The 19,843-nt window shown below is 33.1% G+C and overlaps 4 protein-coding genes and 1 long non-coding RNA gene across 8 annotated transcripts; 1 reads left to right on the forward strand and 4 right to left on the reverse strand.

The window, feature by feature from the left end:
- Positions 4,526–7,128, forward strand: LOC109326699 (transcription factor btd). The gene is made up of 2 exons (XM_019559444.1): positions 4,526–5,754; positions 6,885–7,128. The coding sequence occupies exons 1-2, from the start codon at positions 4,748–4,750 to the stop codon at positions 6,931–6,933; spliced, it is 1,056 nt and encodes a 351-aa protein (XP_019414989.1). The 5' UTR covers positions 4,526–4,747; the 3' UTR covers positions 6,934–7,128.
- LOC109326698 (putative receptor-like protein kinase At1g72540) lies at positions 6,527–18,755 on the reverse strand. Of its 2 annotated transcripts, XM_019559443.1 has the most exons (6): positions 18,306–18,755; positions 17,860–17,995; positions 17,332–17,468; positions 17,098–17,221; positions 16,452–16,859; positions 6,527–6,558 (listed from the first exon to the last, which is right to left on the reverse strand). In XM_019559443.1, exons 1-5 carry the CDS (start codon positions 18,675–18,677, stop codon positions 16,495–16,497), a joined length of 1,134 nt encoding a protein of 377 aa, XP_019414988.1. In that variant the 5' UTR covers positions 18,678–18,755; the 3' UTR covers positions 6,527–6,558; positions 16,452–16,494. The 2 variants fall into 2 exon arrangements, with proteins under 2 accessions (XP_019414988.1, XP_019414987.1); XM_019559442.1 differs by lacking the exon at positions 6,527–6,558 and having other exon boundaries at positions 16,433–16,859; positions 18,306–18,744.
- Positions 8,445–10,053, reverse strand: LOC109326697 (protein ROOT PRIMORDIUM DEFECTIVE 1). The gene has a single exon (XM_019559441.1). It carries the CDS (start codon positions 9,909–9,911, stop codon positions 8,580–8,582), a length of 1,332 nt encoding a protein of 443 aa, XP_019414986.1. The 5' UTR covers positions 9,912–10,053; the 3' UTR covers positions 8,445–8,579.
- On the reverse strand, positions 10,579–14,819 carry LOC109326696 (polyadenylate-binding protein-interacting protein 7-like). 3 transcript variants are annotated; one of them, XM_019559440.1, is made up of 6 exons: positions 14,628–14,819; positions 12,959–13,850; positions 11,952–12,393; positions 11,802–11,872; positions 11,338–11,462; positions 10,579–11,192 (listed from the first exon to the last, which is right to left on the reverse strand). In XM_019559440.1, the coding sequence occupies exons 2-6, from the start codon at positions 13,730–13,732 to the stop codon at positions 10,892–10,894; spliced, it is 1,713 nt and encodes a 570-aa protein (XP_019414985.1). In that variant the 5' UTR covers positions 13,733–13,850; positions 14,628–14,819; the 3' UTR covers positions 10,579–10,891. The 3 variants fall into 3 exon arrangements, with proteins under 3 accessions (XP_019414985.1, XP_019414983.1, XP_019414984.1); XM_019559438.1 differs by having other exon boundaries at positions 11,952–12,399; positions 14,628–14,817; XM_019559439.1 differs by lacking the exon at positions 14,628–14,819 and adding an exon at positions 14,436–14,532 and having other exon boundaries at positions 11,952–12,399.
- LOC109326701 lies at positions 16,183–18,948 on the reverse strand. Its single transcript, XR_002105279.1, has 3 exons — positions 18,936–18,948; positions 16,297–16,467; positions 16,183–16,258 (listed from the first exon to the last, which is right to left on the reverse strand). It is a non-coding gene; the product is annotated as an uncharacterized LOC109326701 (long non-coding RNA).

The raw sequence follows: 19,843 nt of genomic DNA on the forward strand, positions 1-19,843 counted from the left end.
ACTCAAATTGGAGTGGAGACCACATTATAATTGTTGATATGAATTCAAAGGATATTGATGCATCCACTATATATATATAAGGATTATTAATTTCCTTATCTACGCACGTGGCAACCACTATCTGATTCGATACTCGAACCTCAAGCAATGTGGCATTGTCAGTAATAGCACTCTGTCAATTAAACAAAAAACAAAAATAAGATTCCTCCTATTTTGGAGTTTTTAAGAACTTGTCCTAAGTTTTTTATTAATTTCAAATGTGGTTACTTGTTATATATAAAAATTTATATTTATTGTGAATAAATATTACATTCATTTCAAATGTGTTTGATTTTATAGAAAATGAATCATTAGTTGGATAAAAAAAGAAACATTGTGACAGTTAATTGATCATGAATATAAAACTTTGTCCAATTATATCATTTGATCCTTATAATCTATAAATTCAAATTTAGTTGTGATAATAACTCATAACTCGTTATTACATGAAATATTTTTTCATAATGTGGGGGTGGTGGAGCCAATTGTACTTAAGCATACCCTCAAATAAATAAATAAAGTGTGTTGATTGGCACCATCTTGCTCATCAACTACCACTCTTATTATTTGAAATTGAGTATATAATGTTTCAAATTAGAAATTCTTATAAAAGTATTAACTTTCTAATTTGGAACAATTTTTTCATTGTAAAATCAACGGAATAAAAGTGACACACATGAAAATGAAATCAAACTTAGTATCTTAGTTATTTAACAGAAAAAATCTAAATTAAAGATGAGATAAGACACATTAAACATGTGCTTCATTTTAAAGATCACAAAATTGTAATATAAAAATTACATATGTTCAATTAATTGTTTATCCATAAAGAACATTTTTTTTTAAAAATATATATTTTTCAATCGATCTCTCTTTATTACTTTTTTTAGAATAAAATAAGATGCAATTAAAATTTAAAACATATAAAATTCATTTATGTTATTTTACTTTTTTTTCTGATAGAATCTAAAGAGAGAAATGAAAGGAGGAATGAAAGTGACATAACCTCCCATCTCCATAGACTTGTTTTGGGATTGGCTGAACTTGGGTGCTTTCCTTTGGTTTTATCTCACTCTCACTGTTACTGAAGAAACATAACATCCATATCCAACTTTCATTTTATCCACTCCTATCTTCCCCTACTATCTCTTTCTCATTTCCATTCAAATCCCCACTACACAATTGTCATTAATCCTGTCCAAGTCAGGAATATCCACATGTACGTGAGACTAATTCTCTCAAATTTGATTATTAAGACTCGAACTGAGACCTTACTTAAGGGAAATCAAATTAGATTATTAAGAACCAACCATTTATTACATCCAACTACCTTCAAGCCCAATTGATATGGGTTAATATTTTGATGTGAAGTTGGTACCCCATAAGTAATAGCAAAGCCCCAAACAGGAAAGAGAGATTGAGTTTTGATCAAAAACTTTAAGACATTAAGTTTCTTATTACATATATGCAATTGAATATATATATTCGTATCCAATGTGTGACTTGTTTTACCCTATATTATCAAAATTTAAAATTCAAACAAGTATTTGGCGACGTCTCAAGGGTTTATAAGATGATAAACGAGTTTTTTGATATAAAAAAACAAGGGTGTAATTTTGTAAAGTCAACGGAAATAAATTATGACTTATAAGTTGAGAGATTTTTAAGTTAGTTACTCTTATCAACTAATTGATCTACTACTAGTTTTAACCATAACTTTCAATTCAATCAAAAAGATTATTAACCATAAGTTTCAGCTATTTGTATAATGAGCCTGGACCTAAGTCTATGGAGATGAGAGGTTATGTCAGTTGAGACCAACTATAGTATATGAATAGTATATGACACATGCCACTTGAAATTTTTATAGTAATACTTATATAGAAAAAAAGTTGTATGGAGACACATGTAACATGTCACATTCGGAAAGTACATTTTATAGTTTTTCATATTATCATTTAAATTTAATTAAAATTAAAATATTAATATGTTGTAAAGATTTTATTAGTTGTTTATCCATGATTTCATATCCAAACTAGTCTTTTTCTATTTACATATTGCTTATTGCTAAAGGTTCTTTTGGTTTATGGAAGTATTTTACTTCCTTTCCTTTGTCTTACTAGTGTGCTACTCTTATTAAAATAGGTGAAGGTGGAGTTCAAAATATAATTTAATTGTGGATTTTGAACCAGCTAGGGATAATCCAATACTATCCTAGGATACAAGTGATTATTTATATATAAAAGTTATCATCTGGGATTTATGGGTCGGTTGAATTTGTTGCAACTTGTATCATTGTCTTTATGTCATAATAATGTCAGGGCTTCTCTTTGTGGCGTACTTTACAAGTTGTATTATTAGGACAGTAAAACTTTCTATCAGGTGTCTGCACCAATGGTACTTTTTTTACCTTTATTAATCATTAATTTCATATGGTAAGTGTAAATTTAGTTTGCTATTGCTACATATTCCTAAAGATCTAAATATCGAAAATTACAATACTTGTTAGGAAAAGTAGTAATAAATTTTAAAAGAGATTAATCTCTTACCAAAAAAAGTAAAAGGATAATATCATTGATAATACCAAAAAATTGTGGAGCAGGAAGATATTTAAAAGTGAAATGCTATAATATTGCACTTCAACTCAATATTCTTTTGAAGGGGTAGAATCAATCTAATTTATTGAGATGTTATTGATTGTACTGTGAATTCTGATGTTACTTCTTCTCATGTTTATGCTAATCAACCTCGAGACATATAATGCCACATTGAAGTATTGGTTTTAAATTAAATTAAAAGTTTATTTTTTGACAAAATCTAATAATCTTAGGAAAAAATGTGAAAGTCATTCCATTGGTAAAATTGTGGATCAACAAGAACAAGACGTTAGTCTAGTGTTGTAAAACATCGTTAGATTCCTAGAATGACAAAAAAGGTTAAGAATAACACTTGTTGAGAGAGCAAATCACAACTATGTATCTCGAAAGGGATTAGTTCTTTACTTCTAGGACGATGTACCCTTTTGAAAAGAGAGGGAGAGAGGGAAATAGGGATGGAGAGATTTTGTCTTCATTATTTTGAAGAGGTCCAACCGTCTAAGTTCCCTGTTCTATGAACAGACTCAAATGAACCTCAACTTGTTCATACAAAAAATTTGGGCTTTCTCTATTTATGTCATGCAATATGTAGAAAATACAAGGCAATGTTATTATAGCAGTAATGTAGATTCTTCAGTCATTATCCATTTGCTCTTGCTGACGTATTAGAAACTTGGTCCCATAGCACTAGCAAACAAGTGTGTAACACTCTTAATTGTACAATACCATAAGTATCCTTTGCTTTGATTATCCTCTACCATGTTACACCTTTAACTGTGTCACAACAATTGTGGCAAATCCTTTCACTCATGTTTTATTATTGTGTTCGGTTTACTCAGTTAGCACATACAATACATATGGGATGTTAGATATAAAATCATTGATCAACCTTTAGTTAGTTTCATATTTGTCACCCTTGGTTCTTTCAAATAAAACTTGAATTGCAGTATAAGATACAATGGACATGAGAACTAGAATAACTATCAGTTAAAAGCTTAAGTTTTATAGGATAGTTACCCTTTAAAAAAATTGTTCTTTTTAGTGTTGATGGGATATAGTTAGAATTGAGAACCCGATTGAGTAGCATGCCTGGAGATTGGTCAGAATGGAGCTTAGACCCGCCAATGGAGGTACCTGAAAAGATTCTCTTATGATCAAGTCAATATTAGACTTAGTGAGAGTGATTGAAAGTAAATATGAGAGAGATGAGAGTAGAAAATAATGAATGCAAGTAATAAATGAGAGAATATGATATTAATGATACTTCATTTATGGAAGCCTCTTATTTATAGTATTTGGGATGACTAACGTGACATTTGGGTATTGGTTGATTGTAATTCAGCATATACGGTAGGAGTATAGTAAGCGTACATTAAGTTGTCGATCTGTCGGGGGTAAGTAGAATTTGTAGGTGACGTAGCAGGTAGAATGTCAGCGACGCATTAGTAACAGGTTAGAGCTGCATTAGTTGTGCTTACAAATTTGCATTAATGATACTTGAAGTAGGGTCTACCAGAACTTGACCGATTAGGGAAATGAGGATTTTGGGTGAGTACTCCTCCAATTTACTCGGGGTGGAACAAAAACTATACAACTATGTTGACACATATACGGGTATATGGCATATAAAAATAAACTAGAAAATGTAGAAGAATATTATGTATGCCAAAAATACACATAAAAACTATACAAGTTGGTGTTATTGTTGAAGTAAAATATGGCATGGTGAGAGTAATGCATTTAAAGAGGGTAATAAAATGGTAACAAACATAGGTTGCTGCTGTTTGCCAAAGAAGGGAAAAGTCCAACATTTATTTTGTAGACTAAAGTCCAAAATATTTTAAGGCCATAGGGCCTAGATACTATCCCTACCCACCTATTTATAAAGCTCATGAGACCATCCATGAGGACCAGCACTTTGTTCTGATCACTATCTACCTCTTTATTGTCTTGTACTTTGTCCCTCAGAATTTTATGAGAAAGATAACCCAATGTTTCCACCAACCTACCATTTCATTTCTCAATTCTAACTACACCAAAGTTGATACAAAGCCAGAAGGAATAGTATTATATAAGTGAAAGAAGTAACCACTTCTAAAACAAAAGACACCATGAACCCAAAAGAACAAGATCTTGTAGTGGATGGTGATGTTTGTGAAGCAAAGCAATCTAATACACAACAAATCAAACAACATAAAAAACAAGTTAGGAGGAGACTTCACACTAGCAGGCCTTATCAAGAAAAGCTTCTGAATATGGCAGAAGCTAGGAGGGAAATTGTCACTGCCTTGAAATATCACAGAGCAACTATGAAACAAGCCAGTGAACAAAAACAACAGCAACAACAAAACCAAGAAGAGCAACAAAAGCCATTAATATCATTCAATTACTCCCACAAACCTAGTTTTGACCAAGATGGAAGATACAAGTCTAAGAGAAATCCTAGAATTTACCCATCATGCAAAACCAATTCTACAAATTACATGAATGGTTTTTCACATTCATACTCACCATATCCTCCTCCACAAGCTTCAAATTATTACACATACCCTTCTGCTTCTACACTTGCACCACCAACCCTTATGCCTGATAACCCAAATTTCATACTTCCAAGTCAAACTTTAGGATTGAATCTCAATTTTCATGATTTTAACACCATAGATACTACTACTTTTCACCTCAAAAACTCATCATTCTCCTCTTCATACTCATCCACAACCTCATCTTCTCCTCCACTTTCTGTTGTCACTGATCAGGAAGTTCCTTCAGCACTTGGAGAAGGGTCTTCTTCACTGGTACTAGATTCTATTCAATCATGTGCCTCAACACAGGTTAGTGGAGGATTACACACAGCCATGGATGATGAGGGCATGGAAGAGATAAGATCATTAGGAGAGCAATATCAAATGGAATGGAATGACACTATGAGTTTGGTGAAATCAGCATGTTGGTTCAAGTTCTTGAAAAACATGGAAAACGGGGCACATGAAGCCAAGATTGAAGATGGGTCATGCCATGTTTTTGAAGAACTTGTGGAGTTTCCACCTTGGTTGGATGCAAATGGGAGCTGCTTAGAACAGTGCTCTCAGAATTACTTCCAAGATTCTACTTTACCTTGGTAAGTTCAACATAAGTCTCATCTCCATGATTCTACTTCAGTTGCGAGTTAAGTTTTAGAGTGGAATGAACAATATATGAGGCTTTAAAATCATCTCACAATTATATGTAATGACTTTCAAATCTTCCATTTCTCTTTATTTTCATCCAAATCACAACTTGCAAACTGAACGGACTATAAAGGAATAGAGGAGTTTCACCTTTTTGCTACACTAAAAAAGTTTGCATATTTTCTCCACAACAACATTATAAGATATAATTGATTGATTTTTGAATGCTTCATTTCTTTTAAAGAAAATGACTTGGACGAAGACGAAACCATATAAACACAGTCAATAAGATTTTGACAGTACATTAATATTTTAATTTAATTAAATTTAATTTTAAATGATAGCATTAAAAACCATAAAATGTATTTGTCTTTAACTATGACGTGTTACATGTGCCTCCATACAATTAAATGTCCTAATAATTACTTAGATTGTGATGTGAAATAGCCATTGAATACTAAGTAATTTCCTTGTCTGGTTCTTTTTTTAGTATGAATTTGAGTAGCTTGTGGGTGAAACCTTCAAATGGAATCTTGTGGCTATGGTCCATATATTGTTATCCTTCCATGCAATTAAGCTTGTTGTATATGTTTCTTTCACTCTGGGTTTTCTAGTGTTAGGTCTAGTTGTGAAGTTGGACCACTACAGTTTTGATATAAATTTGAAAAATATGTGGTCGTAATCTATTATCATTATACATTCAAATATTAAAAGTAATATTTATATATAGATATTAAAGTCTAGTTAGAAATACACTTTTAAAAATAATTTTTTTTATGCATGTCGACTATAACTTAAGTATTTATCATATCAGTCCCTAAATTATGTCTCTAACTCTTTCCATCCAATCAGATTTTGGTGTATAATAAAAAGTAATATGTAATTTAAACTTTCCTTTCTATTACTTATTTTTTCTCTTTTTTAAGTACTTTTGGCTTTCTTTGACTATCCCATTATAGCTACTATTTGTTTTGTGGTTTTTAGTTTTGGTAGGTGAATAAGAATAATAATAATAATGTAATTATTCTCTATGTGATTGAATTGGGGTAGATACTTATATATTTTTATTTTCTGTACACAGCATGGACATTGGAGATATTGAAGGCATGGATGAGGATTGGTTAGAGTGACAATAATTGTTTATTTTAGTTTCATCAAATATTTGGATGCTCTCATTATATTTTTCTTTCAGTTATAGGGGTTTGGGACACTATTATTATATTCCCTCTCCCATTTTCCCCTCCTTTTTTATAATGAATAAGGCTTGCAAAATATATCATAAGAGGCAAGCAGAATTAATAATGTGAATTATTTTTTATTTTAATTATTCCTATAATTTATTTTGTTAAGTTTCGGTTCTCTTGATTTAGCTAACATCCATATGTGACTATCAAGAAATTTTTACAAAATTCTGGTTTTAGACTAAAAACATATTTAAGTAATAAAAATATTAACAAATTCCAAGCAAATCAAAGAATAAAAAATAAGACATAACTTTATTTACTATTGCTGAATAGACATGATGAAATAATCCAACAAATATCTATATTCCAAAGTAATTTTAGAAAATTTATTCATTAAATAACAACAAGATGGTAGATTGATAATGGTAAGTGCGATGCAAATATTCCTTACCCATATGCATATATATATATATATGCATATATATATATATATGCATATATATATATATATGTATATATATATATATATATGTGTAAAAGATAGATAATGCATACATATACATATATTATGCATATATACTAAGGTTTCCTTTTAACCTTGTTAGTGTCAAAATAAAGCCTAGAAACACGAAATATGACATCATTGGTAAGAAGCATAATATCTTCTAGCTTCCTATGGAGCATGACCCTAATAGTTTTGTCTACATAGTCCTCTTGTAGTGCACGGTGGCACATATCATTGAAGCTCATAACACCATTAACCATACTCTCTAACACCTTGGTGCCACCATAAAAGGGTGACCCAACACCAAATTGTTGCAACTTATTTAACTCATTAAGAACATTACTCATGCCATCACTTAAGCCTCTCACACATTGAAGAAGTTGGTCACTATTTACTCCTTCCACATATCCTAAGCATTTAAGATTTGGAATTGAGTCTATGAATGCTTTAGAATGGTTCATCTCAGAAATTGTTATGCTAATGGCATCTTGAGCAACTCGTCCTAGTTCACCAAGTGGCCATGAAGGAGACTCGGTTGTTTGGCTAGTTACACATAATAATGATGTTATGAATATCAATGACACAAAGGGTAAGGGATTTTGATTTGCCATTGATAATTTATTTATTTGTGAAGGTTTAAAGTCCAAACATTGTATTTATAACACAAATGCATGCAACGGTTATGAGGTGCTTTCTGCATGCATGGTTACTGTTTTATGAGTAAAGGAGAGGTTAACCTATAATGTTACCCTACCGTGTGCAATTGTCAAAGATATTAATATTCAAATTTGTACATAGCTAGTTCAGTTTTCTGTAATTCACAAGTTGTACTTGACACATTCATGAGTACAATAAGGCCATCTAAATTCTTAAACAACAAACATTATTCTATATTATATATGTAAATCTAAAATAGACATAAAGCATAATATATATGCATTGATAGTGTAAAGAACAACGATAGAGCTCTGCAACTTAATTATGCCATACTTTCATTTAATAAGTAATCATGCCTACAATCATAAGGGTGTTTTCTTTAAAATACACAATTATCTCAAGGCAAAATTGAATTACAACAAAAACCTCATCAAGATTTAAGGTTTTGATATGCACATGTAATCTCTTCCACATTCATCTCAGAATCATCAAGTAAAGGATCCTCATAGTCCATGGTATCTTGCTGCTCAAGTACCACATCCAAGTTCCCTACTTCAGAGTCACTCTGTATCAAACCATCATCATCTTCCGGATCAGACTCGTCGCTGAATGTTTCAAACTTCTTCTTCCTTCCTCTATAACCAACAAGGCTTAACAATTTCTCCCTCCATAAAACCAAGGGACATTTCTCAATGAGCTCAGAACCTTCATAAGCTTCGGTTAAGAACACGCTAAACCTCTTCCCCCTCTCAGAGACATAAAATATTCCACAATGCTTAAGCAAAAGCCTCATAAGTTTCTGAGGCATCACAAGTTCCCAACGAAAGTGAGTTAAGTGATCAGTTACTAATCTCTTCTCAATAGTAAAACTAAGCAATTCATGCATAACAGCAATTGCCCTTTTATCAAATTCTAAAGAACCAGCCTTAAGACCCTTTGCATCAGCATAAGGAGACAAATAAGGCCTTTGCTGAAAAAGTTGAATATTTTTACCATAACTAGATACCCTTTTATAATTTGCAGGGAATTTCAAAGGGAATGGAAGTGAAAGCATACATGGGGTTGTTATTTCAGTTATTTCAGGTATACCCTTCACTTTCTTCTCCAATTCTGTGATTGCCCAATTAGGGTTCCAATTAACAAGCTCCAAAAATTCAACTTCATCCAAAGACTTCACAACTCTAAAATTGTGAGGATAATTATGCACCCAATTGGTTCTAAAATCCATTGGCAACCCAAAATCTCTTCTAAAATGAGCAATCTTTTCCAAAGGAAGACGTTTATCAATCGACATCATCAAAAACCTAGTAACATGTTCCGCAGCTTTATCCGCGTGATTATTAATGACCCTTTCCTCTTCTTCAACCAAGTCTTCACCTTTACGTGTCAAACCGCACCATAACACACCGTTATGGTCCTTATAGAGTTCGAAGAGCTTGGGTGTTTTTCGAAGGAAATCGGAGATCCTATGTGGCTTGGGAAGATTAATTTGCCTACGATATTGATTGAGGGAGCGAACGGGAATAACCATTTCTGGTTCTTGCTTTAGAATCTCTAATAAGAAGAAGATTTTCGAAGTTATCTTCCATTTTTCTGTTGCGACTTCGAGGTCGTGAACCCTTTTCTTTTTGCTTCTGTCTTGGACGCGTTTACTTGTTGTCATCCATCGACTCTGAAACCCACTTCTGGTTGGAGCGGGATATTGAATCGTAGGTGCATTGAAATGCTTCTTCATTGATTTAAGCATTCGAGTGAGAAGCATTTTAGTATGCCTTGCAAGTGTTCGAGGAAATGTTTCAAAGAAGTGGAGTCAGAACATAGAGCCTCAGCGTTGGCCCAATTTGTTCGGTGTTCAAATTATTACATTGGGTTCGGATTGATTCCCATTACATGAGTTAGTTTTATCAGAACAAGTTTGTTTATGTTTTGGATATAAAATTATACATAGATAATGTACAATTGGCTTATAATTTAGAAACTTTTTTTTTTAAATCTCCTCTAACCATATAATGTTGCAATTTATTTTTCGTCAAATAAACACATAATTGGCTTATAATACCCTTTAGGGTATGATTGAGAGTTATTTTTTGAAGGAAAAATGAAATCTTGAAAATCATCTTATAAGTATATTTCGTCATTATCAAGGCTTTTACTTCCCTTTCAGAAATCAAGTGGCAAACATGTATGTAAAACCTTGTCAAAAAGCATTTCAGATTTCACCTCATTTCTCTGGAAAATAGAATGCTGTGAGACTAGGTGTGCCTGAATTAACTAGTAGAAAGCCTCCTAGTATAACTTTTTCTGGTACAAAAAACCTTCCTTATAGAACTATGGAAAGTGCAAGTGGTTACTAAACATGTTTTTAGATTCTTTGGCATTGAATCTAATTTGCAAAGTCTGATTTATATCGTGTAATTGAATTAGTTACCTCTGAGTCAAGAGAAAAAGGAATTTAACAAAGAAGTGAAATTTGGAGTACAAGATTAACAAACGTAAAATGACCCCATAATAACATGGGTTGATGTGATACCTGCTGACTAATGTAACAATCTGCTGCTGCAACTAAACCTTAATGACACAATTTTGCTACAACCCTTCTCTTTCTTTTCTTTTTCTCCCCTAACCCTTTTTTGTTCTTTTTGGATAGTGCTTTTACTTCTCATATACAGAGATACAAGAATGACTACAATGTCTACATGTGACTTTTAACTGTATCAAAAACTTGTACACATTATACTTGGCTCAATATATCACAATACGAAGTAGGCCTGGCTGAGGTTCTGTGAAGTCATGGCCCTCTTCGAGTAGAAATCGATGTACAACTATTGGAAGTCTAGCAGGAATGCGAGAACCCCTTGTATGTTGACCCGTGCCAACAAAAATATAAACTTGTAAAAATTGCTCTGCGGCTCGGGCAGTGCTTTTCAGCACACTCAATTCATGTTTAAGCACATGAATCGCTTCATTTGCATGTAATCCATGCAGATCTATTATCCTCTCGTGTCCCCTTTCGTTTCCCTGCATATCTGGAGCAACTGGGTTTCTGAAAAGAAAATATGTTTTAAGAGGAAAATGAGTAGAGCAAGCTCATCAACAGAAAATTTTTGTATCATGAGGTCAAAGCAGATATTTTCCTAAACTAAAACTCGGGTGGAGAGGAGGAACGAAAACATTGAGGAAGAACAAACCTCTGGTGGTAAATAGGCTCGTTAACTTTTCCATGAGCTGCTTTCACTTGCATGTTGTGCAGTTGCCCTTTAGCACTTAGATCATTTGCTAGGTCCTTATTGCCAATAAGATAAGCTTGCTGCGCCTGTTTTCAAATTCTAAACTATTAAAACACAAAATGTAAGGTCAAACAAAAACACGCCCAATAACAGATGGTTTTGGTAGGGACTTAATTGTTCATTCATGTTCATGTTTTGTATCAGCCCAAAAGCTCCTTTCATTAAATCTACTCGCCCTATCTTGTCCCAACTTGATTATCCGTAGTTATATGTCATTAAAAAAATTCTTCTAAAAAAGAGAGATGTTAAACTAAAATGAAGACTAACTCGGGAGGAAAAAAAGATTTAGAAAATCAAGGGAAATCATGACTTTATATTCTCATTCACTTGCCATTAACTTCTTCAAAGCATGAACTCAGGCCCACCTGCTCAAAATATGCATCACGTAAGCGAGCATGATCACCAGCCTCCTCCCGCATCTCTGAATACATATTTGCTGCCATGCAAAGTTGTTTAAATAACAAAATCTACAAGGAACTTATCCCAAATCGAAGCATATAAACACAATTATTTACCAACAGTGTCACCGGTTTCAAGCCAAACAGGAGCTGCCCGAGCTGAGCCACGGCTTTGTAACCTATCGCCAAAGTCAGCTCTCCCATGTCCACCATAGTAGCCACTGGCCAGAACATGAGAACTCCTACTTGAGCCGATAGCAACATCACCAAAACCATTTTTATCATACTTCCAAATACCAGAATCCTGAGTAGCCAGCTTCTTAACAGCTGAAGCAAAGTCAACAGCACCTCCAGATGGAACTGTAGAGCTAGATTTGGAAAACAGCATCTCTTTGTCAGGCGATCGATAAGGATTGCCACTTTGTTGAACACTATCTACAGCAAATCTTACAGAAGGAGCCTGGCCATCTGGAGAAGTAAGTGCAGGAAAGTCCATGGCACCGAGATTGGGAGCTGACAAAGTCTTGGAATTCAGATTCTGGTTGAAATTACCGTCAACTTGAAGCTACACATTTGTAGGGTGGGGTGAATATAAAAGAGATAATCAGTATAAAGCGCCTTGGCGATAAGTAATAATGAATTAATGATAAAAAATGACAGCACGGAAAGGACAACAAAGTATACTACTTGATCATATGCCAGAAGAGATTATGTATCGCACAATATTCTAACAAAATGACAGTGGACCAACATCACATAACCAAACTCAGAAAGATGCAGATCAAGACCAAAGGGTAAGATTATCTATAAGTCTCTAACAACCCACTCCCCCAATACCGGGCAACTTGGATTAGAAACTGGAAGCTGTGTTGCACCTGAATCACTTCAGAACTTTATGGGGAAATTGCTCTTCCCTGCCAAAACAAGCCACAGGTATCGCTCTAAATACTTAGCATCCATCCCATCAGATGTAGTATTCTACTAAAACATATTGAATATGCTAGGAATAGTTACACACATAAATATAACTGAACATATACATTCTTACAGGCAAACACATAATAGGAGAGTTATAAGGAACCACAATTTAACCACAAGTCGGTTATTAAGTGAAGATCAACTACCTCTAACTGACTGAGTATCTCAGTTGTCAGATGTAAATCACATCCATTGGCATAGTAAACTTCTATTATGCTTTCTGCTGCAAAACCAGGGAATAGAGAAGCTAAAAACTCCAAGGGATTCAAACCAGTATCATCTATAATTGAATTCTCAACCAAAATGTCATTTAAGAATCCCTGTTCAGAGTAGTCATCATAAGTAAGCCCCTCTTGACCACTGCTAACATGGTGGCCGGTACTCCCAATTGGCATATCCCATGGCTTTGCTGAAGTGCTAAGGAAGTTTGTTGAAGGCAGGTCCTCCCTGTAGCTTGAATTGGAAAACCGTAATTTATCTACAAAATTATTGTCGTTAATGAGCTGTTGAGATAATTCATCATGCTCATTTAATATATATCTACTTCCTTTAGAAGAAGGAAACACTGAGGCTTCATTGTCGCCGTGTATGGATAAGCGTGCTAAAGAGAGGTCGTTCAGACCCTGGGACTCCTCTTCTCCCGTGAACTTGAAATCAGGGGTGATATCATCAGGGAGCTGACATCGCCAGTATTGGTGCACTTCATCATCAGAATTATTTGAAATGGATGATTCTGTTCGATCTACAACAGCTTTCCCGAGAGCTCCCCTGGCTGTTGAATCAACTGAGCTAGTAGTTCTAGACAGCGACGATCGGAGTGAAAAGGGAATAAACTCTGCTGCATTTGGATTCAAAGTGGTTGCCTTGTTTGGAATGCCTAGTTTTGCATCAGTGTGAGGTCCTTTCTTGGATAAGTTCATTATTAACTACAGTATGGACAAAATAACTACAACATAGATAAGCTCAATAAACAATAACGGCACGTTCCCAGTCAGACTCAACCAAACCCAACTTGATCCTGCTCATTGATCAACCAAACTGCCATAAAAAAAGAACCCGGGATCAATAAAAATTCCACAAAAAATGTCAGACAATATTCACTAGACAAATGAACTCAATATCACCCCAGATAACATGAATGTGCCAAATAATTAACTCAAAATGTAGGACAGTGGAGCATATCATGCATAATTATAAGAGGCATAGTTAATTATGCTGAATATCAGTGCAAGCAAATATAGCTGCCCATTTTCATTACTAAAAGTTGTGAGTGAATCATGCAAAGCTAAACTGAACAACATAGGGACTATTATGCAAGGTTTACAAAACTTATAATTTATAACAAATCTTACAATCCCCAAAGAGAAAAGTGCTTTGGAGGACAATGATCAATTTCAGAACAAATAAGACACTGGACAAGGTTACAATCCTAAATTTTGTTCGATGTCTACAATTGAAAGTGTTATAATAATAAAAAAAAATGAATTAAACAATACTCCCAATAAACTCCATTAAAAAATGTTAAAAACAATAGAAATTCAGGAGTTTCAAACCCGAATAAAACAAGAACCCCAACAAAACTGATATAACGAATTGAAACCATGAGAACGCGAAAAACACAACCTCCCAATACGGAAGCTGCAAACTTTAAGAGATCGAGAGCAATTCAACGCCTCAAAAAAATATAATAAAACAGACCCAATTACTAGAAAACAAAGCAAACGTAAAGAAGCTGAAAATTACGTCAAAATAATGATAAATTAGTGAGAAGGGTTAGTCAAAGATCTGAAATTTATACATAAAAAAAAATTATACCTTTGCGAAAAAAATTAAAGAGATCCATGGGAAAATGAAAGAAATCAAGATAGAGAGAAAACGTGGAGCTGAAACTTGATTTAATTTAGTGGAAATTTGAGCTTTGAATGTAAGTATGAGGAGTATGATTTAGATTATGAGGGTTTGTTCCTTCTCTCTTCTGTTCCTCTAATATTATTATTATTATTATTATTATTATTATTATTTGGTAAATTTAATTTTGTGTTTGAAAGACTCTTACCCAATACGAATGAACACTAGCACCACAAAATATTAAACAAGACTTTGGCCACTAGATTTGACCTCTCTCTTTCTCTTTAAAATATCATCATTGGAACAATCTCTTCTATTCCAAAGTTTGTATATCTTGTTTCTCATTCGTTAGAAAAGTAAAACATGAATTAATGTAAATTAAGTTTATATTTTTTAACTAATAATAATAAAAGAATACATAGAATGATATACATTTTGGGACAAAAAATGAGTTCTCATTTATTAATACATCTACCCTCCTCCAAGTAAATAATTAATATACTTAATTGGGATTTGTGACCATAAGTTTCCTCACATCTTTAACTTTGATTCCTTTGATATTTTATGGGTAGTGGTTTATTATTTATGAAATAAAAATATTTTTATGATAAATTTTAGTTGTATTTTGGTTTTTATGATAAATTTGAGATGTGTGGATATAAAACATGGAAAATAAGTGAAAAATAAATATAATTTGATTTGTTATATCATAAATTATTGAATTTTTAAATAAAAAAAAGTTTTCTTGATGGGTGTCTTTAACTTGTTATGTTATTACATTGGAAAAAATATATAATCGGACATTAGTTAATTTCTCGTGCATTTTCCAAAGAAATTTTGGGATCTTAAAAAGTTGTTAGATGATATTTGTCTCTAAAAATAAGTTTTGTTAACCAATGTCCTTAAGGAATTCCAAATATAAAATCAGTCTTAAAATATCTAAAAGTTTGACTCTTAACATTAAATGTATTTACTTCCAAGATTTACATTGCATTTAAGATTTCTTTAAGTAATGTCATTAGGTATTAGGTATTGATGGTTAGCAAAACCTTAAGAAATGCTATAAGTTGTGCAAATTAATATTGGAAAATCAAACTCAACCCATCTTTGTATATAATACTTATCATTTTCATGTACAAAATATATTTTTCTTCCTTAAGTAATACCCTCTAACATGAGTTTATAATGTTATATCATTCTACCTATGAGAAGATAACTATATACTATAATTAATGGACTTGATTAATTTATAGTACATTTAAATTTTTGTAGGATATTTTTGTCATGGGGATTAAAAAATGTGAAAACATAATTAAATATGTAAACAATTATATCGCCTTTACCAAAAATTGTCCTTCATAAAAAGAACTAATTTCCTTATAGGTAACCAAAAATCATAGGTCCTAATTGCCTATTATACTGAATCAGAAACCATCTCTATAGCTATAAATGTTGAAAGTTGAAACAAACCACAATAGCTTTGTTTTTTATGTTTTTCTGAGGAAGTTTATTACTATTTAGATAACACCTCATTCAAATGTGTATACTATACTGCTATACAATTATTCTAGCTTTACACGTAATAATATCTAACCTTACTTGTATAAGAGTACATATAGTCATCAAATGCTTTTACATTGTTGCCTATAACATTAGAAAAGCTTGTTTCTATCTATGTTACTTTCAATTCAGCTTCATAATTATGAATATCAAGTTAACTCTCACAAATCAAAATAGCAAACACTAAATAGCTTTTTTTGCCTTTGTGCTATCTGCTATATTTTTATGTACATTAATTTATCTGTTCCTGCAACCATGGCAGCATGTATTAATCTCAGTGGCTGGTTTCACTTACTGCTACATATACAATTGGTCCAATGAACTCATCATCAAAATCCTGAAGTGACTCTAATATCTTGACCACATCACTCATAGTTGGCCTTGGATTTGGGTGTTGGCTCAAGCATTTATAAGTCAATGCAGCAACCTTTATAGCTCCTTTCGTAGGAAATTGCCCTTCCAATCTCGGGTCTACGATACGCTGCAGCTTTCCTTGATCTCTTAATAGTGGTCTTGCCCATTCCACCAGGCTTCTCTGTCCATGACACCTTGACTTATTACTCACTACCCTTTTTCCTGTAAGCAATTCCAGCATAACAACTCCGTAGCTATACACATCGCTCTTTGTAGTAAGGTGGCCTGCGATCGAAAAATGAATTAGCTTCGAATCTCCGTGTTACGGGAATAAGGCATTTCGGTGAACTTTATAGGAAGAAAACAAGGTTGCTTCTGATCAAAATCTTAAGATAACTTCAAAATGTAGTGAGAGCCTTGACTTTTTAACTTGTTTCTTTAATGACTCATGAGTATTTGAGCAATTATGTTGTGTACCTAATAGGCATTGAGCCCATAGAAGATTTATTTGTGTCTATATTACCTGTCATGATGTACTCGGGAGCGGCATAGCCGTGTGTTCCCATTATTCGCGTCGTTACACGTGTGTCTTCTCCTTCAAGTCCATCCTTAGCTAGCCCAAAGTCTGATAGTTTAGCTGTGTAATCCTGGATTTGAAGAAAATTGATATTCATAAACTTGATTTGATATAGGAGATGCAACAACATCATCCTTCAACAGATTTGCATAGCTGCATATTGCACAGAAGAGAACATACTGAGTCTAGTAAGATATTCGATGCTTTGAAATCCCGGTATATTACATGCTTATCTGCTTCATGAAGGAAGGCAAGACCCTTCGCCGCACCCAACGCAATTTTCATCCTAGTCGACCACGGCATGGCAGCAGAGTATCCTGCTTGTATCAGAACAAAACAATTAGCAGCAGGCCTTAAAGGCTTGATTTATGGTATATAAGTTCATCCCTAGTACTTATGTAAGATATGTCTCATCACAATCCAATACAAAACATTGGATTTGAAACAATCATAAACAACATATAATTATTCGATCATGGAGCCATCTTGATCGTAAAATTCTTTATCAACTAAGTACTGATATAATCAGACACGTAGACACATGATATGAACCAGCGACTTTCTACTCTATTTCACTCCTTTGAGGAAAGATCGAGAAACAAAAGAGTAATGATATTCTCACAATCATTCTTTCTACGTATCCTTTTTTTTTTCAACTACTTGATAATAATTGATCATACTTAGAATAAATAAATAAATAAAACATACTTCTGAAGAGTTGATTCTCCAAGCTGCCTCTAGCCATGTATTCATACACCAAAAGCCTATGCTCATCTTCACAACAGTACCCAATTAACTTCACAAGATGTGGATGCCTTAGCTGTCCAAGAATTATAATCTCTGCCTACAAAACAAAATAAGTTCCAAGCTAGTATCATTCAAATATCCATTAATCATATTTCATTACCTAGATTTTTTTTGGTGAAGTATTTTCAAGTTGATTTGTGACTAATATGGACTATTTATCCCTGAGGTTACGCGTTCGAGTCGCAGAAGGCTCCCATTGGAGGGGAATAAAATACTACAGATGTATTTAAATTTAATGAGTGGCAAGCTCAGTATATTCATGGGTCTGAGAAGTCGCATGTCAACTGAGGTATTATAGGGTAACAAAAAGAAAAACTATATTGAATGGCTATTCAGAAAAAGCTTACTAGCCATTCTCTGTGACCTTGGAAACCATCCAAGTCCAATTGTTTCACAGCCACAGTTTGAGCCTTCAAACCATGCCTAAGTTTATCATCAACAAAACCTTTATGCACAGGTCCAAATCCACCTTCACCAATATGATTACTCCATGAGAAATCATGTGTTGCTTCTCTTAGCTCCTCAAGAGTGAATGTGTAAAGCCTTGAACCAACTAGGGAAATGGAAAGATCTTCTATAGAGCTAGAAAGGCTTATATCTGAGAAACATAGCTTTTGGAATGAACCTTGTTTTTCTGATTCCTCTAAAGTGCATTTTATCTTGCCACAACTTAAGATAAAGATAAAGAACTTCCATTTACTCTTTTTAGAACTCATCATTTAATGCCCCAAATACAAAATCCTTGCTTTCAAGTTTCAAATGTAGTAGTATACTATAAAGTATAAAGACAACATAGAAGATGGAAAGTTGAGAAATTTGTAGTATATACATTCCCTTAGTCCTAAGTCCTAACTACCCCTTTTGCTGCATGCACGAATGATTTTTATTACATTTTTATGTCACATACTTTATATTTTTATATGACTATTATAATGATTGACATACACATACATGGTTTTCTAATTTTCTTTAATCACAATTGATATTTTCCAATTCTCAGTTTTTGGTAGGTGATGTTCCTTTGGATTGTTAACTGTTAAGATGTCAATATCAGACATGACAATCCGACAATTATAATATACTTTAAAATTCATAATGAGATTATAATGTATGGCTAGCTTCTAGAATTGGAATAACTCTGAGTATGACTATGGAATTGGTATTAATTAAAACAAGAACAAAGTCTATAACATTCTTATTTATTAGGATATGAATATGGTAGATATATATAAGTCTTATCATCATAAACAAAAAGATATTTTCGGGGATTTTGAAACAATAAAAATCACCAAACTCCTTAGCTTTTTGGTTTAGCCATAAGACTACAAATGCAGCCTAGACAACCAAAGGACGGAGAAGAAATAGTTTTTTTGGCCTACCAAGAATATTCTCTCATATTTTTTGGTAAATGATTAATCTCCTTTTGGATTTATGGTTATCTCTTCTAACAAGTGTCACTCCTAAGAATCGAACTATCGATTTAGGAAATCCAATTAGACCGTAAATTATTAGACTAAGATGTAATTGGTAGAAAAAAGTATTTAGATAATAAGATATATTGAACCTATTGACAAAAGAAGAGATAAAAAAAGTGGGCTTTGCCAAGAAGGTCAAAGAGAAAGAGTGAATCAAACAACCTAATTCTTATGGGAAATATGCCAAAATTCTAAACCTTCTTTTGGAAATGGAAGCTATAGAAAGGTTAATCATTGCGTCATGCGTTGACAATTTAATTGCCCTTTCCAAGTGTTTAGTGGTCACAATTTGGTTTGAAATGTTTGAATATAAATTGTAAATAACAAGTACTTTAGCTAATCATCATGAAAATACATTAGCTTTAAGAATTATAATATATAGTAGTTCTCCAGCGTGAATAAGTCTGAGT

Source organism: Lupinus angustifolius, chromosome LG14, assembly GCF_001865875.1.
Source record: "Lupinus angustifolius cultivar Tanjil chromosome LG14, LupAngTanjil_v1.0, whole genome shotgun sequence".
NCBI lineage: Eukaryota > Viridiplantae > Streptophyta > Magnoliopsida > Fabales > Fabaceae > Lupinus > Lupinus angustifolius.